General features: G+C 43.0%; 1 protein-coding gene across 3 annotated transcripts in view; it reads left to right on the forward strand.

Annotated features, from left to right (window-relative positions):
• The window catches only part of ENTR1 (endosome associated trafficking regulator 1), a 29849-nt gene extending 16618 nt beyond the window's left edge, over nucleotides 1–13231 (forward strand). Inside the window, exons 5-8 of one of the 3 annotated variants that reach the window (XM_030207633.1) lie at nucleotides 428–539; nucleotides 2301–2363; nucleotides 4328–4467; nucleotides 10767–13231. In XM_030207633.1, the coding sequence (XP_030063493.1) occupies nucleotides 428–539; nucleotides 2301–2363; nucleotides 4328–4467; nucleotides 10767–10863 (412 nt within the window). In that variant the 3' untranslated portion in view covers nucleotides 10864–13231. Of the gene's footprint in view, nucleotides 1–427; nucleotides 540–2300; nucleotides 2364–4266; nucleotides 4468–10766 lie in introns of those variants that run through there. The other 2 variants (XM_030207634.1, XM_030207635.1) reach the window with 2 other exon arrangements.
• The last annotated feature ends 3221 nt before the right edge of the window (nucleotides 13232–16452 follow it).

Below are 16452 nucleotides of genomic sequence, written 5' to 3' on the forward strand. Positions count from 1 at the left end.
TTCAGTGGGGGATTTTTTCCAGAAAGCTCTTATAGTATTTGAAGTCACCATTCGTACTGAGCATTTCTTCACACTTCTTCCCACTTCCATTAAGTCTGTATTTTTCTATTAGCTTTGGTGCAGTTGATTTTTTTTTTTTTAATGTGTAATAAATCAAGAAAATGGTAGGTTAAGAGCCATTTGAGCCTGGGAAGAATTCTTATCTTATAAGCAAGAGACTACATGGATTCTTTAAATCAGGGTTTCTCAATCCAGTCCTTGGGATATACCCACCTAGTCAGGTTTTCAAGATATCCACAATGCACGAAAAAAATTTGCATGTACTGCTTCCTTTGTATCCTCAGCACCTGGCCAGCAAGGTGTGTTGAGAACCATTGTTTTAAACTAAATCTGGAAAACCTAGAACTAACATTTGTGTCTTTTCAAGGGTAAGAAACCTTGAAAGGAAATTGGAAGCAAAAATGATTGAAGACGAAAAAGAAGCGTGGGATCTGGAATCAGTGGTGCAACAGGTGGAGCAGAACTTGCAGATGATGACAGTAAGTCACTGTCTTTCTGCTGTCCTTTGGTGGAGAGGTCTATTCACATCTAACACATTGCTTTCTCATGTAACTGCTCCTTTGTTGCAGTGTTGCTGGAACTCAAAATCGGTGGGGTTCTGTCCTGGGTTTCTATCATAGAGAAGCTGTTTGAGGGCCTGTAGACTAAAAACGTAGAAAAATGTAGGTAGTTAAAGACCGTATGGTCTATCCAGTCTACCCATCTATGCCATCTGCTCTCTCTGTCACTCCCTTAATGATCCTATTTGTCCCAAGCTCTTTTCAATTCAGATACTGTTTTCATCTCCACCACTTCCATCGGGAGGCTGTTCCATGAATTCACCACCCTTTCTGTGAAAAAGTATTTCCTCAGGTTACTTCTGAGTCCAGCCCCTTTCACCTTCATCCTATGCCCTCTCGTTCCAGTTTGTCATCAGATCACGGAGGCTTGGAATGAGCATGAGGAAAGCATTTTTTAAAACTTCCCCCTGAATCTAAAAGCAGGAGAGTGGCTAGAAGGTGCTTGCCACAATATGGATTAATGTTTCAGAAATGATGTTTGACAAGAAGTTTTAAATGTGGAAGTAAAAAGTATATTTTATAGAAAACTAGTAAAACAGGCCCGTTTCTGACACAAATGAAACGGGCGCTAGCAAGGTTTTCCTCAGAGTGTGTATGTTTGAGAGAGTATGTGTGAGAGTGAATGTGCGACTGTGTGTGTGACAGAGGGAGAGTGAGACTGCTGGGTGTGAGTGTGTCTCCTCTGTCCCCCCTCCAGCCAGCCAGCGAATCTCCTCTCTCCCCTGCCCCCCCTCCAGCCACGCAGCGATTCTCCTATGTCCCCTGCCCCTCCCCTCCAGGCACCCAGCGATTCTGCCCCTCCGTCAACTGCCCAACCTCTGCTGCCGTGCACAGCTCAGCGTGCACGCCCACTGAACGGTAGAGTCAATTGCCGCCGTGCGCCCGCCCTCCCACCTGTGGTTGGTCAGTGCTGTGTGTGATGTACCCGGAAGTACGCTGACATCACTTCAGGAGATGGATACAGCTTCACTTTCTCAGCTTCAGAACGTTGGAGGTGTGTTTTATTATATAGGATGCCTTTTTGTGGGTCTTCTGTTTAGCTCTTCCTGTTACTTTCAAATCTTTATCGATCTTCCGACGATGAACACTAAGGGCACTTTTTACCATGCTGCGGTAAAAGGGGGCCTGCAGTGGTGGCATCAGTGCACAGGTTTGCAGCATGGCGAGGCCCCTTTTACCGCAACAGGTAAAAGGCATTTTGTTTTAAAGGAAATGACCGTTCGGCAAGTTAACCACTTGCTGCGTGACCGTTTCTTGGGGGAGCCCTTACTGCTACCTATTTAAGGGCTCCCACGCTAATCCGGTGCAGGAAAAGAAAACCCAGTGTGCTGGAAATGGCACGTGGAGGGAGCAGGCACTACCACTGGGCTCCTGTGGTATCCTTGTGGTAGTACCTGATTGGTGCTTGCCAGCGCCGTGATAGCTGTACCATAATGTTGTAAAAGGGCCCCTAAGCATTTATATTTATATATAGATATATATTTGCTAATACTAGAACAAGATTTCAGAGAAGATATTTAGCGTTTTTATTATCTGTGAGATATTTCAGCCAGTGGCTGTTTGGGTTGGGAAGAGGGGCAGTACTGAACGACCAGTTGTTGAGTGTTCAGTGGTAGGAAGGGACTCGGGAAATCCTAATGGTGTTTTATATTGGTGGTTTTAAATGTGCCTGCATTACAGAAACGAGCTATGAAAGCAGAAGGCAGTGTTGCAAAGCTGAAGAAAGAAATAACATTTCTGCAGGTAAAAATAAGAAAATTTTCAATATATTTTTTTCTTTTTTTCTTACATTTGTACCCCACGCTTTCCCACTCATAGTAGGTTTAATGCGGCTTACATATTATATACAGGTACTTATTTGTACCTGGGGCAATGGAGGGTTAAGTGACTTGCCCAGAGTCACAAGGAGCTGTCTGTGCCTGCAGTGGGAATCGAACCCAGTTCCCCAGGACCAAAGTCCACCACACTAACTACTAGGCCACTCCTCCACTCCATTGGGGAGGAGAGTGGGTATAAGAAAGTTTGTTACCAGCACTGTAGATTATACAAGGGAGATTGTCCCTTCTGCGTGGAGCTTACAGTCTAGCAACACTCAAATTGTGCTCTCAAGAAATGTATTTATTACAATGGTGCTATAACAGCCACAAATATGTCCTTTTATCTTTTCCTCAGTAACTAAGAACATTTTTCTGTAACTGCGCACAACCATTTTAAAATTAGAAACACAACTGTTCTGTTTTAATTCCATTCTGTGTAGCACAGTGGCTTTTAGCATTTATTGTTTTAGTGCATTTGATATACTGCCTTTCTGACATGCCGGGTAAAGCAGTTGATATATCTAATAAGAACAGAGTGAAAGGAACACCAACCAAATAAAAGAACAAATAATTCAAGCATTCAAATAACCAGACAACAATAATAAAGGATTTCCTTACCGTTCATAACAATATAAAGACTGTCTGAAGCAAGCAGACCCCAATCAGATTGTCAGCAACCTAAATAACTAAAAGTGGGGTTTCAAGCCAAACTTAAACTTGGCAAATAGGAACTCTGTACCAAGAAAAGGTGAAAGATTATTTCCAGGGCTTAGGTTCCAGACAATAAGTAGAATTCCTAGTTGACTCATAGTGAGCTTTCCTTGGGGAGGGGGAGCACAAGATGATTGGCATCAAGAGATCTAAAAGCACGATTGGGAGTTTGGCCACCTATGCTTTGGAATTAAGTTCCTCTCCATATTTGCTCTGAATCCTCCTTCAGGAGTAACTCTTTAAATCTTAGTATTTTGTGCAGGCTTTTCTCCATAACTGTAACATAGAACCCTACCGTCAACCTCCATTTTGTGGTGCTCCTGTAAGTTTCCTCCCTTTTGAAGTCTTGCATTCCTTTTTACTTCCTCCCCTCCTATCATGATTTAATATATAGTGAAAATGTCAGAATTACTCCAATTTGTCAGCTATTATATGGTGCCTGTTTTCCTGTTAAAATGTTATTTGATTGTAGTTTATCCTATATAATAATTTGCACCCCCAACGTTCCATGTCTGGCTGCCTGGGTTCGTAACATCTCCTGACGTCATCCAGCCTCCAGCGTTCTATTCCCCTTCACTGTCCCGCCCTCGCGTCAAGACGTAATGACAGAGGGCGGAACAGTGAGAGGGAAGGGTACGCTGGAGGTGAGCTGACGTCAGGAGGGATGTTATGAATGGAACGGAAGCCAGCGCCAGCCAGCCAGAGAACGTTCAGGTACAAATCGAGGGAAGGAGAGAATCCGCGGGACATCAAGGGGAGGGAGGAAGGGAAGGGGAGGGCAGGGCAGAGGAGAATTGATGGACATGGATGGGATGGGAGGACAGTAGAGGAGAGAATTGCGGGACATGGATGGGAGGACAGGGAAGAGGAGAATCGCTGGACATGGAGGGGAGGGCAGGGGAGAGAGGGAAAAAAAAAGCTTACATGACAGCCTTCCTAGGGCCTGTTTCATTGTTGAGGAAACAGGCATGGTTCCAGTAGTATTAAATAAAGGTGAAATGTGATGACGTATGCTGTGTTCTTGCTGCCTCTGCAATAATTCATATAAAAACGGCCAAGCCAATAGTACTACAACTGTGGTAACATAACACTCTCTAAGCCGCTTGTTTGTTTTACAGAGTGGGTTGAAGAACAGTATTAGGATACAACGGGACTTCATTAAGGTCTTTTCTTTGACAGACTGAGCTGGGGATGTGCAGGACTGAGAATGAAGCCCTCCGTCTGGCAGAAAAAGCGAGTGTGGCTGCAGTAAAACAGAACACACACATTGCCTTAGAGAATCTTCATAAAGTGATAAATAATGCACAGTCTTTTGTAACGTAAGTATTCTTTTAAAAAGAGTACATGGAATATTTGCACAGTTGACAGGTATTTCATTTTACTTGCACATTTGACATGTTTCATAACAATCCATTGACTTTCTTCCTCCTAGTATCATCCATTATACTTTCCTATAATGTTTGGTCTCATTCATTACACCAATGGTCTCTAATTGTTCTCATACCTCACCCTAACATTTATTGACAGTCTCACCTAGACTGTAAACTTCACTGAACCCTGGAAAGGAGATATTAGCGGTATACAGTAATTGATTTGATAGTTTGAAGAGTGGAGGGTACTGTTTCTATTTCTCTTGCTCTAGTGTTTCACTGCTTGCAGAGTATGGCTTCTTGGGCTTTAAGTTTAAATTTTGTTTACGTATCCATATTTTAAGTTTGTGGTCACTTACTTTGTACCTGGCAAGGGTCTATTTGTAACATAGTAACATAGTAGATGACGGCAGAAAAAGACCTGCACAGTCCATCCAGTCTGCCCAACAAGATAAACTCATAGGGAACCCTCAAGACCGAGTCCTGTGGACTGGTTTGAGATTTAATGCCTGATTTTTGAGTAGCTCAATATGAGTTACAATTAGTATTTGTGTTCAGTGTTTGTGATCGAGGGGAGAGATAGTGTGTTTGCATGGAGTTTCTGTTTAAGCCTCTAATAATTCAGCTTGTTCAGTTTCCCAATAGGCATATTGAAGTTCTAGGTCTGACTACAATATTTATTGTGTTGCATTATCCTAGGTAGGATCCTTGTTGTATTACTTCTGTAAGTTAGTGGTGTTACGGTATAAATCAGCTCAATAGGTCTTGAGTGATTTTTGTAGGCTTTGTATTACAGGTACTCCACCATATGCTTGGGACTGGAAAGGATCTATGTTTTTACTGAGATTACACCAAAATCAACATTTTTTTTTTTGTATGGCAAGTTCCTGGGGAAAAGCGAAGATACTTACCTGTAGCAGGTATTCTCCGAGGACAGCAGGCTGATTGTTCTTACATGTGAGTTGACATCTGCATCGGCCCAGGAATCGGACGGCATTTTGCAAGCAAAATATTTAAAAAGTTTTGCCAGAGTCTTCTGGTGCGCGTGCAGCGCACATGCGCAGATTAATTTCCTGTCCGTCTCGTGAGCGCCTTCCCTCAGTTAAATCAAAAAGCATAAAGAGAAGCAAATAACTCCAATGGGGAGGTGGGCGGGTTTGTGAGAACAGTCAGCCTGCTGTCCTCGCAGAATAACTGCTACAGGTAATTATCTTCGCTTTCTCTGAGGACAAGCAGGCTGCTTGTTCTCACATGTGGGGTATCCCTAGCAACCAAGCTCACTCAAAACAATGAACATTGGTCAATTGGGCCTTGCAGCGGCGAGGACATAACTTAGATTGACCTGAAACCATAAACAACTAACTGAGAGTGCAGCCTGAAACAGAACAAAAATGGATCTAGGGGGGTGGAGTTGGATTCTAAACCCTGAACAGATTCTGCAGCACTGACTGCCCAAACCCACTGTTGTGTCGGGTATCCTGCTGAAGGCCGATGTGAGTGTGTGGACTGATGACCACTTTGCAGCTTTGCAAATCTCGTCAATGGAGGCTGACTTTAAGTGAGCCACTGACGCAGCCATGGCTCTAACATTATGAGCCGTGACATGGCCCTCCAGAGTCAACCCAGCTTGAGCATAAGTGAAGGAAATGCAGTCTGCTAGCCAATTGGAGATTGTGCGTTTACCGATGGTGACTCCCCTCCTGTTGGGATCGAAAGAAACAACTGGGCGGATTGTATAAAGGGCTTTGTCCGCTCTACGTTTAAGGCCAATGCTCTCTTGCATTCCAAGGTATGCAAACTGCTTTCGCCAGTGCGGGTATGAGGATGGGGAAAAAATGTTGGTAAGACAATTGACTAGTTCAGATGGAACTCCGACACCACCTTTGGCAGGAACTTAGGGTTCAGAGTTCTACTCTGTTGTGATTAAGTAGAGGAGTGTGGTAGCCGTGTTAGTCCACTCTTAAGGTTATCAATAGAAATCAAACAAAATAAAACATGGAAAAGAAAATAAGATGATACCTTTTTTATTGGACATAACTTAATACATTTGATTAGCTTTCGAAGGTCGCCCTTCTTCCTCAGATCGGAAATAAGCAAATGTGCTAGCTGACAGTGTATATAAGTGAAAACATTCAAGCATTACTATGACAGTCTGACAGGGTGGGAGGATGGGGGTGGGTAGGAGGTATGCATGGAGACATCAAAGCATATCATTGATATTCTAACAGGATGGGTGTGGATAGGTGAGGGGAGGGTGATCAACAGAGACATACAGCTTTGTGGTTTATAATGGGTTAGGAACCCCAGATCCTTGTTAAGTCCTTTCTGTTGGGTGTTAAAATATTCAATCATTCTGACTTCAAAGGTCTTATATTCTTGTATGGTTTTAAAGTTACCTTTTAGGATTCTCACTGTGAAGTCACTGGTACAGTGTCCTGGTCCTGTAAAATGTTGACCAACAGGCGTGGGAACCCTACTGGCACCAGTATTGTTCATGTGATGTCTATGTAAATTGAATCTTGTCTTAAGCATCTGGCCTGTTTCTCCAATATAGCTTCGTTACATTTTTTACACTGAATGATATATACCACATTGGAAGACGAGCAAGTGAAAGATCCCTTTATGTTGAATATCTTTCCTTTGTGGATGACTTTGGGGTCCTGTGAAATATTTTGGCATAGTTTGCATCATCGAGACTCCTCGGTACCGATGAGGAGGACGTGGAATCCTCACGCCTCTTCGGGGCCGGGTCCGACGAAGGTCGGTCCCAGGGGGCCTGCATAACAGGAGGCCTTGAGGCAGGTGGAGACCCACTCGATGCCTCACTGTTCCCAGCGTGAATTGGTCTTTCAGCAGCCATTACCTCCGCTCCCAACGTCGGTGCTTCCCTTGATGTCGCCGACCTCAGTACCGAAGTCAACGGATCGGACCGAGCTCCAAAAAGCTTTTTCGTTGGGCTTCTTGAGACGCTTTTTTTTTTTTTGTTACATTTGTACCCCGCACTTTCCCACTCATGGCAGGCTCAAAGCGGCTTACATGGGGCAATGGAGGGTTAAGTGACTTGCCCAGAGTCACAAAGAGCTGCCTGTGCCTGAAGTGGGAATAGAACTCAGTTCCTCAGTTCCCCAGGACCAAAGTCCACCACCCTAACCACTAGGGTCCGTTTCTTCATATGAAGACACAGACTGCAAGCGGCTGGGCTATGGTCGGGCCCGAGGCACTGGATACACCAGGCGTGGGTATCGGTACCTGAAATGGTCCGGTTGCACCGAGTACAACGTTTGAAGCTGCTGGGTGTCTCCGATGACATGGAAGGAAAAATGGTTTCGGCAAAATCAAAAGACACGATTGTGCCTGATAAAAGAAAAAGGCACAAAAATAAGGGAATAACCTGACCGTGCGGCCTAAAAACTGGTTGCAATGAAAAACAAAGGAAACTTGAAAGGAGACAAAATTAAAAGTACACTATCAAGCTTATTTTCAAATGTGATCGCTGACCATTTCTCGACATAAATTGGGAGATAGCTGGCGATTTCTTAAAAGCGGCGAAATCGGTATAATCGAAAGCGGCATTTTTGACAGCATCGCCGCTTTCCTGCTGCTTCGCCGTTGAAAGTTCAAGGGGGCGTGTCGGTAGCTTAGCAAAGGCGGGCATGGGCGTGGCTACCAGATGGCCGGCTTTCGCCAATAATGGAAGAAAAAAAGCGGCGTTAAGCAGTATTTTGCCGGGTTTACTTGGTCCTTTTAGTTTCACGACCAAGTCTCAAAAAAGTTCCCCAACTCACCAGATGACCACCGGAAGGAATCGGGGATGACCTCCCCGTACTCCCCCAGTGGTCAACAACCCCCTCCCACACTAAAAAACACAATTATAAACACATTTTGCCAGCCTCAAATGCCGTACCCACCTCCATGACAGCAGAATGTGTTCTATCCTCTGACAGCCTTTCCCTGGTTGTGATGTGGCTCTCGGGTGAGTGTGACACCTTTTCTGTAAGGTGCACTGCAGAGTCAATCAGCAATGCATTGTGGTGGGTGTGGGGTAGTGGGCTCTACTCCCATGGTGCTTTTCCCTCTGCTAACTGGGTCAGAGTGTGCCCTGTTTTGTTTCCAGTAGTCCATGAGGTAGTGGCCATTTTTGTAAGCCAGTTTTAGATCCCTTTCATGTGTTACCCACATTAGAGACCTTAGTTATTACCTTGAATGTTGCTGAAAGAGGGCATTGTACACCATTCTGCCAGCTCTGACCTACTGCTAATCTCAGTCCCAGGGAGACTCTTTGCCAGTGGGGCACAACCTCTGATCTGCAGTTAACTGTGAGTAAACATGCTTATTCAAATAAAGGACTTTTTCAAAGAGATTAGTCTTCAGGTGTCAACTGCTGTGCCAATGTTATATAGCAGCAACCAGTCCTAGAGGCCTGCGTGTATGCAGGTCCCTGGAGCACTTTTAGTGGGTACCGCAGTGCACTTAAGGCAGGCGCACCCGTGCCCATCCCCCCCCCTACCTGTAACAAGTGCTGGTAATGGGAGCCCTCCAAAACCCACTGTACCCACATGTAGTTGCCCCCTTCACCCCTAAGAGCTAGGGTAGTAACATAGTAGATGATGGCAGAAAAAGACCTGCACGGTCCATCCAGTCTGCCCAACAAGACAACTCATATGTGCTACTTTTTGTGTATACCCTACTTTGATTTGTACCTGTGCTCTTCAGGGCACAGACCATATAAGTGTGCCCAGCACTATCCCCGCCTCCCTACCACCGGCTCTGGCACAGACCGTATAAGTGTGCCCAGCATTATCCCCGCCTCCCACCACCGGCTCTGGCATTTGTTGTGTTGTGCATTTGTGGGTAGTGGGTTTTGGGGGGGGAGGGTTGGGGGGGCTCAGCCCCCAAAGTAAGGGAGCTATGCATGTGAGAACGTTTTCTGAAGTTCACCGCACTGACCCCTAGGGTGCCCAGTTGGTGTTCTGGCATGTGAGGGGGACCAGTGCACTACAAATGCTGGCTCCTCCCACGACCAAATGCCTTGGATGTCGTCGGGTTGGAGATCGCCGGCATTTTTTTCCATTATCGCTGAAAAACAAAACCGGCCATCTCAACCCCGGCAAACTCTGGCATTTGGCTGGGCTAAACCGTATTATCAAAAAAAAAGATGGCCGGCCATCTTTTTCGATAATACGGTTCCGGCCAGCTGTAGCACCGCCGCCAAAATAGATCGGCGACGTTCGATTGTTCCCCTCCACGGGAACTTTTGTTTTTAATAACAATAATAATAAAATAAAGAAAAAAATTAGGAGAAAAAAAGTGAAAACTCAAAGACTTTCCTGGGCCTGAGAGGAGCGCAGAAAAAAAACTACTGCACTTCAACATGGAAAAAAGAAAACTAAGGGAACGCGCTGATGCGACGGGCGGGAAATCAGTCCACGCACGCCAGAAGACTCTGGCAAAAACTTTTTTTTTAAATATTTTGCTTGCAAAATGCTGTCCGATTCCTAGACCGACATGGACATCGACCCACATGTGAGAACAAGCAGCCTGCTTGGCCTCGGAGAATGCCCTTTTACTGCTTTGCATCCATTCGTAGAGGAGGAGCTATGGGGGTTTCTGTGGAAGCAAAATTTAATTTAACTGCTTGATAGGCCAGTGTGCAGTGTTAGGGGGTTGGTATTTTTTTTATTAGATTTTTTTAGGCTACATATTTAAACTGCTACTTCAAAAGAATGTACCTGTTGTATTAAGGTGTTGTAAAGCAAATATAAAGGATATGTACCATGGTGGTAATTATTTTGCAGGATACTGTGATGAGATGTTGACCAGACTCAACTCTACTGTAATAGCAAAGTTTAAGTTATAGGATAATGCAAATTTATTTTAAAATGTCAGTGTTTCCAAAGGGCTCATTTTACAAAGCCACAGTAGTGATTCCTATGTGGCGAATGTGATGAAGCTTATAAGAATTGGATGGGCTTCGTCACATTTGCCTTACTGGGAATCACTAATGTGGCTTCGTAAATGGAGCCTAAAGTTTCCATAAGTATGTATGGGGTTTGTTTGATGCAGGATAGACGATTTATTTAGAAATCTGTCATCAAGTGCACTGCTCACACTTATATGCCTAGTGTCCCCTCATGTTAAATCTGCCCCCATCAAAAAATGTCAAGTCTTGCTACGCCACTGGTATACACAGATTACATTTCTTCTCAGGCTACTCCTATCACTACTCATGCTTCTGTTTCTTACTTCAGGCAGTTGATGTCTGGAGCAGATTCTTTGAATCTTGTGGCTGAACTCCTCAAATCTGTGGACAAAATATATGAACTGAAGGGGGAAGATGATCAGTGAAAGACCACTAAAGAAAAGCAGCTGAAGAAGGCTCCAATCACAGGCTGAAACCACTGAAATATAGACAGACATGCAACAGAGAGCTTTTTAACCATATGACCTTAGAAAAAGAGACTTATAGAAATAGTCAAGGAAGTCATTTTTGCTCAAAGAGGTACCAAACCTATTAACCATTTGTATCAGGCAGCCAATGTCTTTTGATTCCTTTTGTCCTTCAGACTTACATTTGCAAAACTTTTTTTTTACACTCTTCCTGTTTAGTTGAAAATAAGATAGACTTCATGTCATGATTTTTTTATTTTAAACCGCCTCGCCTATCAAAAATAATTAGTTTTACTGTTCACATTTGAATGTAACCAGTTTGACAAGTATCCAGACTAAAGTTCTGTTTGCTTATAGTTTTTCTGGCTAACGTTCCTTTGAATCATTGCTATAGGTGAAAATTAACAGAAGGAGAACAAAGGGGTTTTGTGCGTGGAAGCCTCTCTTCCTCTTAATGTGCTGGTTATTTTAAAGTTGATTTCTTTGTATGACAGGGACCTACTGCTGCAAATGTATGCATGAGTTTGCAAAATATAAGAAACAAAGGTTGTATTTCAAAAGTTTCAGCACAGTGTTGTATATACATGCCTTAATGCTGGTAACTACTTAACAAGGATGTCAATGTACTTAAAAAGACTTCCACTCCACCCCCTGTATTTCAAGTTTCTCCCACTTGCTACCTCCTTTCCCTATACCCCTAAAAGTGTATGGGGGCAAGCGGGCTTCAACTCCTGGCCAAGAGGGCGAGTTTTGTTCTTTTAACCATGTGAATGTAAATAGAGCTGATGTACCATATACTTAATTCACATTTCTTAATCACCCATCACCAACTTGAGGCATGTTCTGAAAGCCAGATTTATTTGCAGCCCTCTCTAGGATTGTTATAATAATTGTTTAATCACACAATAAAAATTTTTAATTGACATACAGCCCTTATTTAATGACATGATCCATATGTAAAAGTTGAAATAAATTTAACATGTACATAAGTGCACCATCCCCTTGCTTTGCCCCACCCTTTGGTGCACAGTCACCTTGTTTAGCGCCCCAATCCCCATTTCACGCTCGCATTGCCTTGTCTCCTGCTATCCATAGCCACAGGCAGCAGCTGCGCTGTTCACTCTCACTCTCTCTCTCTCCCTCTCCCTCTCCCCCAATGAAATTGCACTGCAAGAGGAGGAGAAAGTGAATGGCTGCATCTTGAGCTGGTTCCACCTTTGTGCCTGCCTAGCGCCAACTGCTCATGTGAACCATGGGGCTAATCCTTTACATTTTAAACTTCTGGTCATATTAGAAAAATAAAAACAGTACGGAGCTGGGAGCACTGTTTTTGAACATTCAGAAATAGAATTAGATTAGGCCATTTTAAGAGATGTGTATACAATATTAAGAAACAGTGCTGAATGATGAGGTTTAAATGTATGTTTTTAGTATATTTAATGGTTCTGTCCTGAAGAAAAATCTTAAAGTAAACTAGCAAAACATTTTCACTATTACAGTGTGATAGATTTCAGAATAATATTCCTTAACCCGTTAATATTTTGTTGCTTAGAATTTCCATCATTCAGGACATTAGAGATGTTTTCTGTTGTTTTTTTTTCTCTGTTTTAAAATACATTTTAAAGGCAATTTATATAATAAAATTAATATTGTTTTCTATATAATTGGACTAAAAATGTGGTGCATGTATTTTAATATGATTTATTTTCTGAAAACTTACAACAGATAGCAGAACCAGCCATACTGCCTACCAAAACCAGAAAAAAGTGCCTTCTTTGGACTTAGGTAATGAGAAGTGTATTCCACCAAACGGTTCTCCTATCACACCAGTTTTATTTTGGATTCAGGTACAGTAGGTATTTTCCATGTCCCTGGTGAGCTCACAGTCTAAGTTTGTCCTTTTTAGCTCATACAAAGAGAAAGTCATTAATCCCAGTTTCCTCTGACTCGTTTTGAACCAGTGTCAGGATCTGGGACCTTGAACCTTCATTTGCAAGTGAGGAATTTTTTCCTCATCTGATATAGCTTCCCTTAATCACTGCGGTTTGGAGGCATACAACAGGACTACTTCAATCATTGAATTATTAAAGTAAGCCTTTCCTTGGCTAATTCCCATGTTGACTGTTTCCTATGAAACCACATCTATCTATATGAGCAGTACATTTGGTCATTTTAATAGTTTCTGACCTCAGGCTCACTGGTCTGTAATTCCTGGAGCACTCCTCGAAAATTGGTGTTACAATGGCTATCCTCCGTCCGGTTCTCAGGTACCAAGACCATTGGTTCCCAAACCTGGTCCTGGAGGCACGCACCCCAGACAGTCAGGTTTTCAGGATACCCACAATGAATATTTATGGGAGATATTTGCATGCACTGCTTCCTGTTTTTATGTTAATTATTTTTATTAAATTATATATATTATTCAACTCATAGAGCAATAATACAAGAAACTGGAAATACCTCATAACAAAATATTCAGAGTTATCCATAACTGAAATATCTTCACTTTCATCAACTATACATTAGGTAAATTAGATCCAAGAAAGGAAAAAGATTACTTAACATTGTATCTAAGAAGCAATACTAAATTAATGCTACCCAGGTAGTCTACTCCAAGCCATCTTACAGTGTACATCTGTGTCTAGACAATAACATTAACCTCTTCTTTATACAACAAAAAAAATCTTTTAATTGCTTGGGATCAAAGAATTGAAATTGTTTAGACTGAAATAATATACGGCATATACAAGGAAATTTAAGTACAAAATTTGCACCTAATGCCAAAGTCCTTGGGCACAAAACCAAAAAGGCTTTACACCTTTTCTGTCTGGATAAATTATTATTTTAGACCCCAAGAATAGAGAATCCAAATGATGAAAGTCTCAGTACTGCATCTCGATCCATCTCCAGGGCAAAGGAAACCACCACAGTAGTTCTCTAATTACCTCTAATGAGGATTCCAAGAAAGATGTGAGGTTCACAGATCTCCTACTTGGATTTGAGAAGTTCCAGGTAAAGGTTTTACATTAATTTGCAAGTACTGCGCCCGAGTTATAGGAGGCAGTGAATCCCCAGCCATTCCTAGTATTTCAACCAAATATTTTATCTCTATAGCTATAATTAAAGGTGATCTAGGAAAATTCGTCAGCCTCAAATTAAGCCTCCTAGATTCATTTTCTAAGTATTCCAAATGACAAAAGGTAAAGTTTCTTTCTTTAATTGAGACTTGTCCCACAGATTCTAATTTTTTAAATTTCTTATCTAAAAGTTTCAATTCAGAGGATTGTTGAGCAGTTACCTATGCCTGGATAATGGCTGCTTCAGACAATACCTTAATTTCACTAGTGTTTTTAGTTATCAATACTTGTAAAGAGATGAATGTTAAATGTCAGGTCCCAGAGTGACTCCATTGTCACTATGGCTGGTTTTGCTATAGTCCCCGAATAAAAAACAGGAAGGGGAGCATCAATAGACTGTTTCAAGTACTCACTATCTGTGATGGCAATGTTTGTATTGCTAGTTGTTCTTCCAGCCTGGTGCTCCTAGTCATTTCTCCCAGCGTGGGCAGGTTCCCTCCCTGCACACCCCGGTCCCCTACATTTGGAGCCTGAGCTGCCGGACTTGACTCCACGCTGCCCCTTCCTGGCTGAGGGGGAGCCGCACGTTGGACGGGGCTCAAGGAGACCCTGTTGACACTGCTGGCCAGTGATGATGCGCCAGCTCTGACGGCAGGAGAAGAGGCTTGCCTGGGTCCAGGCGCTAACCCGAACTGATCCAAGGTTGTCTGGTGGTAGAGTTCGGTCCCGGTGGAGGTTGAGGGATTCTCCCGCACCTTCTCTCTCCTTTTCCCCATTGTCTGCGGGGATCCAGAGCCTCTCCCAACAGTACTTCGATCAAGTAACTGGGCGCGTCTGGTGCGATTAAACGCTATGCTGCCATCTTGGATCTCTCCTGCTTCCTGTTTTTAATGTACCTGAAAAAGTTTATATTATGAGTTTTTGCCTTTACAGCAAATTTCTTTTTAAACAACTGCAGTTTACTGTATAAACTCATGTATAAACCAAGATTTCTGGGCCAAAAATGGAGATCTCGGTTTATATTAAAGTTTCTTCACCCTCTCCCACTAGCAGAATTTCTTCCTCAACCCCATTGTTACCAGCATTGTAGTTCCTAGCTCCGGCTGATGCAGATGCAGAAAGCCATGTGCAGGGCCTTGTCATCATCAGCCTGAGGTAGGAACTAAAGTGCCAGTACTTGAAGGGGGTAGAGGAAGAAATGCAGGTAACTGTGTGTGTGTGGGGGGGGGGGGGGGGGGGGAGGACTTATTGTGTACTTGAATATAAATCCTTCTAGTTTATTTATTTATTGTATTTGTACCCCACATTTTCTCACCTTTTTGCAGGCTCATTGTGGCTTACAGAGTATAGATATGAGAATGTCATTACATATTTTACAAAAATAGTTGATCATAAGCTGGTGAAAGAGGATTAAGGTGGAAGGGTGTTAGGTAACGTCGTGAGAGAGGTGTTCTTTGGTGTATTTGGGTGGTTTAGGAATGATTTGTTTCATTGAGGATGACTTTTGTAGGCTCTGTTGAAGAGATGTGTTTTCAGAGCTTTGCGAAAGCTGGTTAGATTGGTCAAGGTTTTCAGGGCCATGGGTAATGCGTTCCAAGACTCTGTGCTTTTGTACTCAATGGTGGTAGCATAGGCTTGTTTGTATTTCATTCCTTTACAGCTGGGGAAGTTCAAATTCAGGAATTTGCGGGCTCATCTTACGGCATTCCTGGGAGGTAAGTCCACTAGGTTTAACATATAGAGTGGGGTATCTGTGTGAATGATTTTGTGTACAGTCGTGCAGATCTTGAACTCAATTCGGTCCTTGAGCGGTAACCAGTGCTGTTTCTCTCTTAGGGGTTTCGCGCTTTCGTATTTGGGTGTTCCAAAAATGAGTCTGGCTGCGGTGTTCTGGGCTGTTTGGAGTTTTTTGATGGTCTGTTATTTACAGCCTGCGTACAGAGCGTTACAGTAGTCCAAGTGGCTTATCACCAATGACTGTACTAGGGTGTGGAAGATGTTTCTCGGGAAAAAAGGTTTTATTCTTTTGATTTCCACATCGATTGGAACATTTTTTTTTTTGTGTGTTCTTCGCGTGGGTATCAAGCGTGAGGTTTTGATCAATGGTGACTCCCAGGATTTTCAGATTTTCTGAGATAGGAAGTGTGCAATAGGGTGTGGTTATTGTGGGGTAGTTGTTTGTGTTGTATTGGGAGGTGAGAACTAGACACTGATTTTTTTCTGCGTTGAGTTTTAACTTGAATGAGTCCGCCCAAGAGTGCATGATCTGGAAGCTCTGGTTGATTTCGTTTAAGTCACTTTTGAACGGGATATGGATCGTAACGTCATCGGCATTTATGTAGGGGTTAAGCTTTTGATTGGCTAAGAGTTTGGCTAATGGTATCATCATTAGGTTGAAGATAGTTGGTGAGAGGGGGGATCCTTGAGGAACTCCGCATTCCGGTATCCAAGGTGGCGATCTGTCCGTATT

This window comes from Microcaecilia unicolor, chromosome 6 (genome assembly GCF_901765095.1).
Source record: "Microcaecilia unicolor chromosome 6, aMicUni1.1, whole genome shotgun sequence".
In the NCBI taxonomy this organism is placed as follows: Eukaryota; Metazoa; Chordata; class Amphibia; order Gymnophiona; family Siphonopidae; genus Microcaecilia; species Microcaecilia unicolor.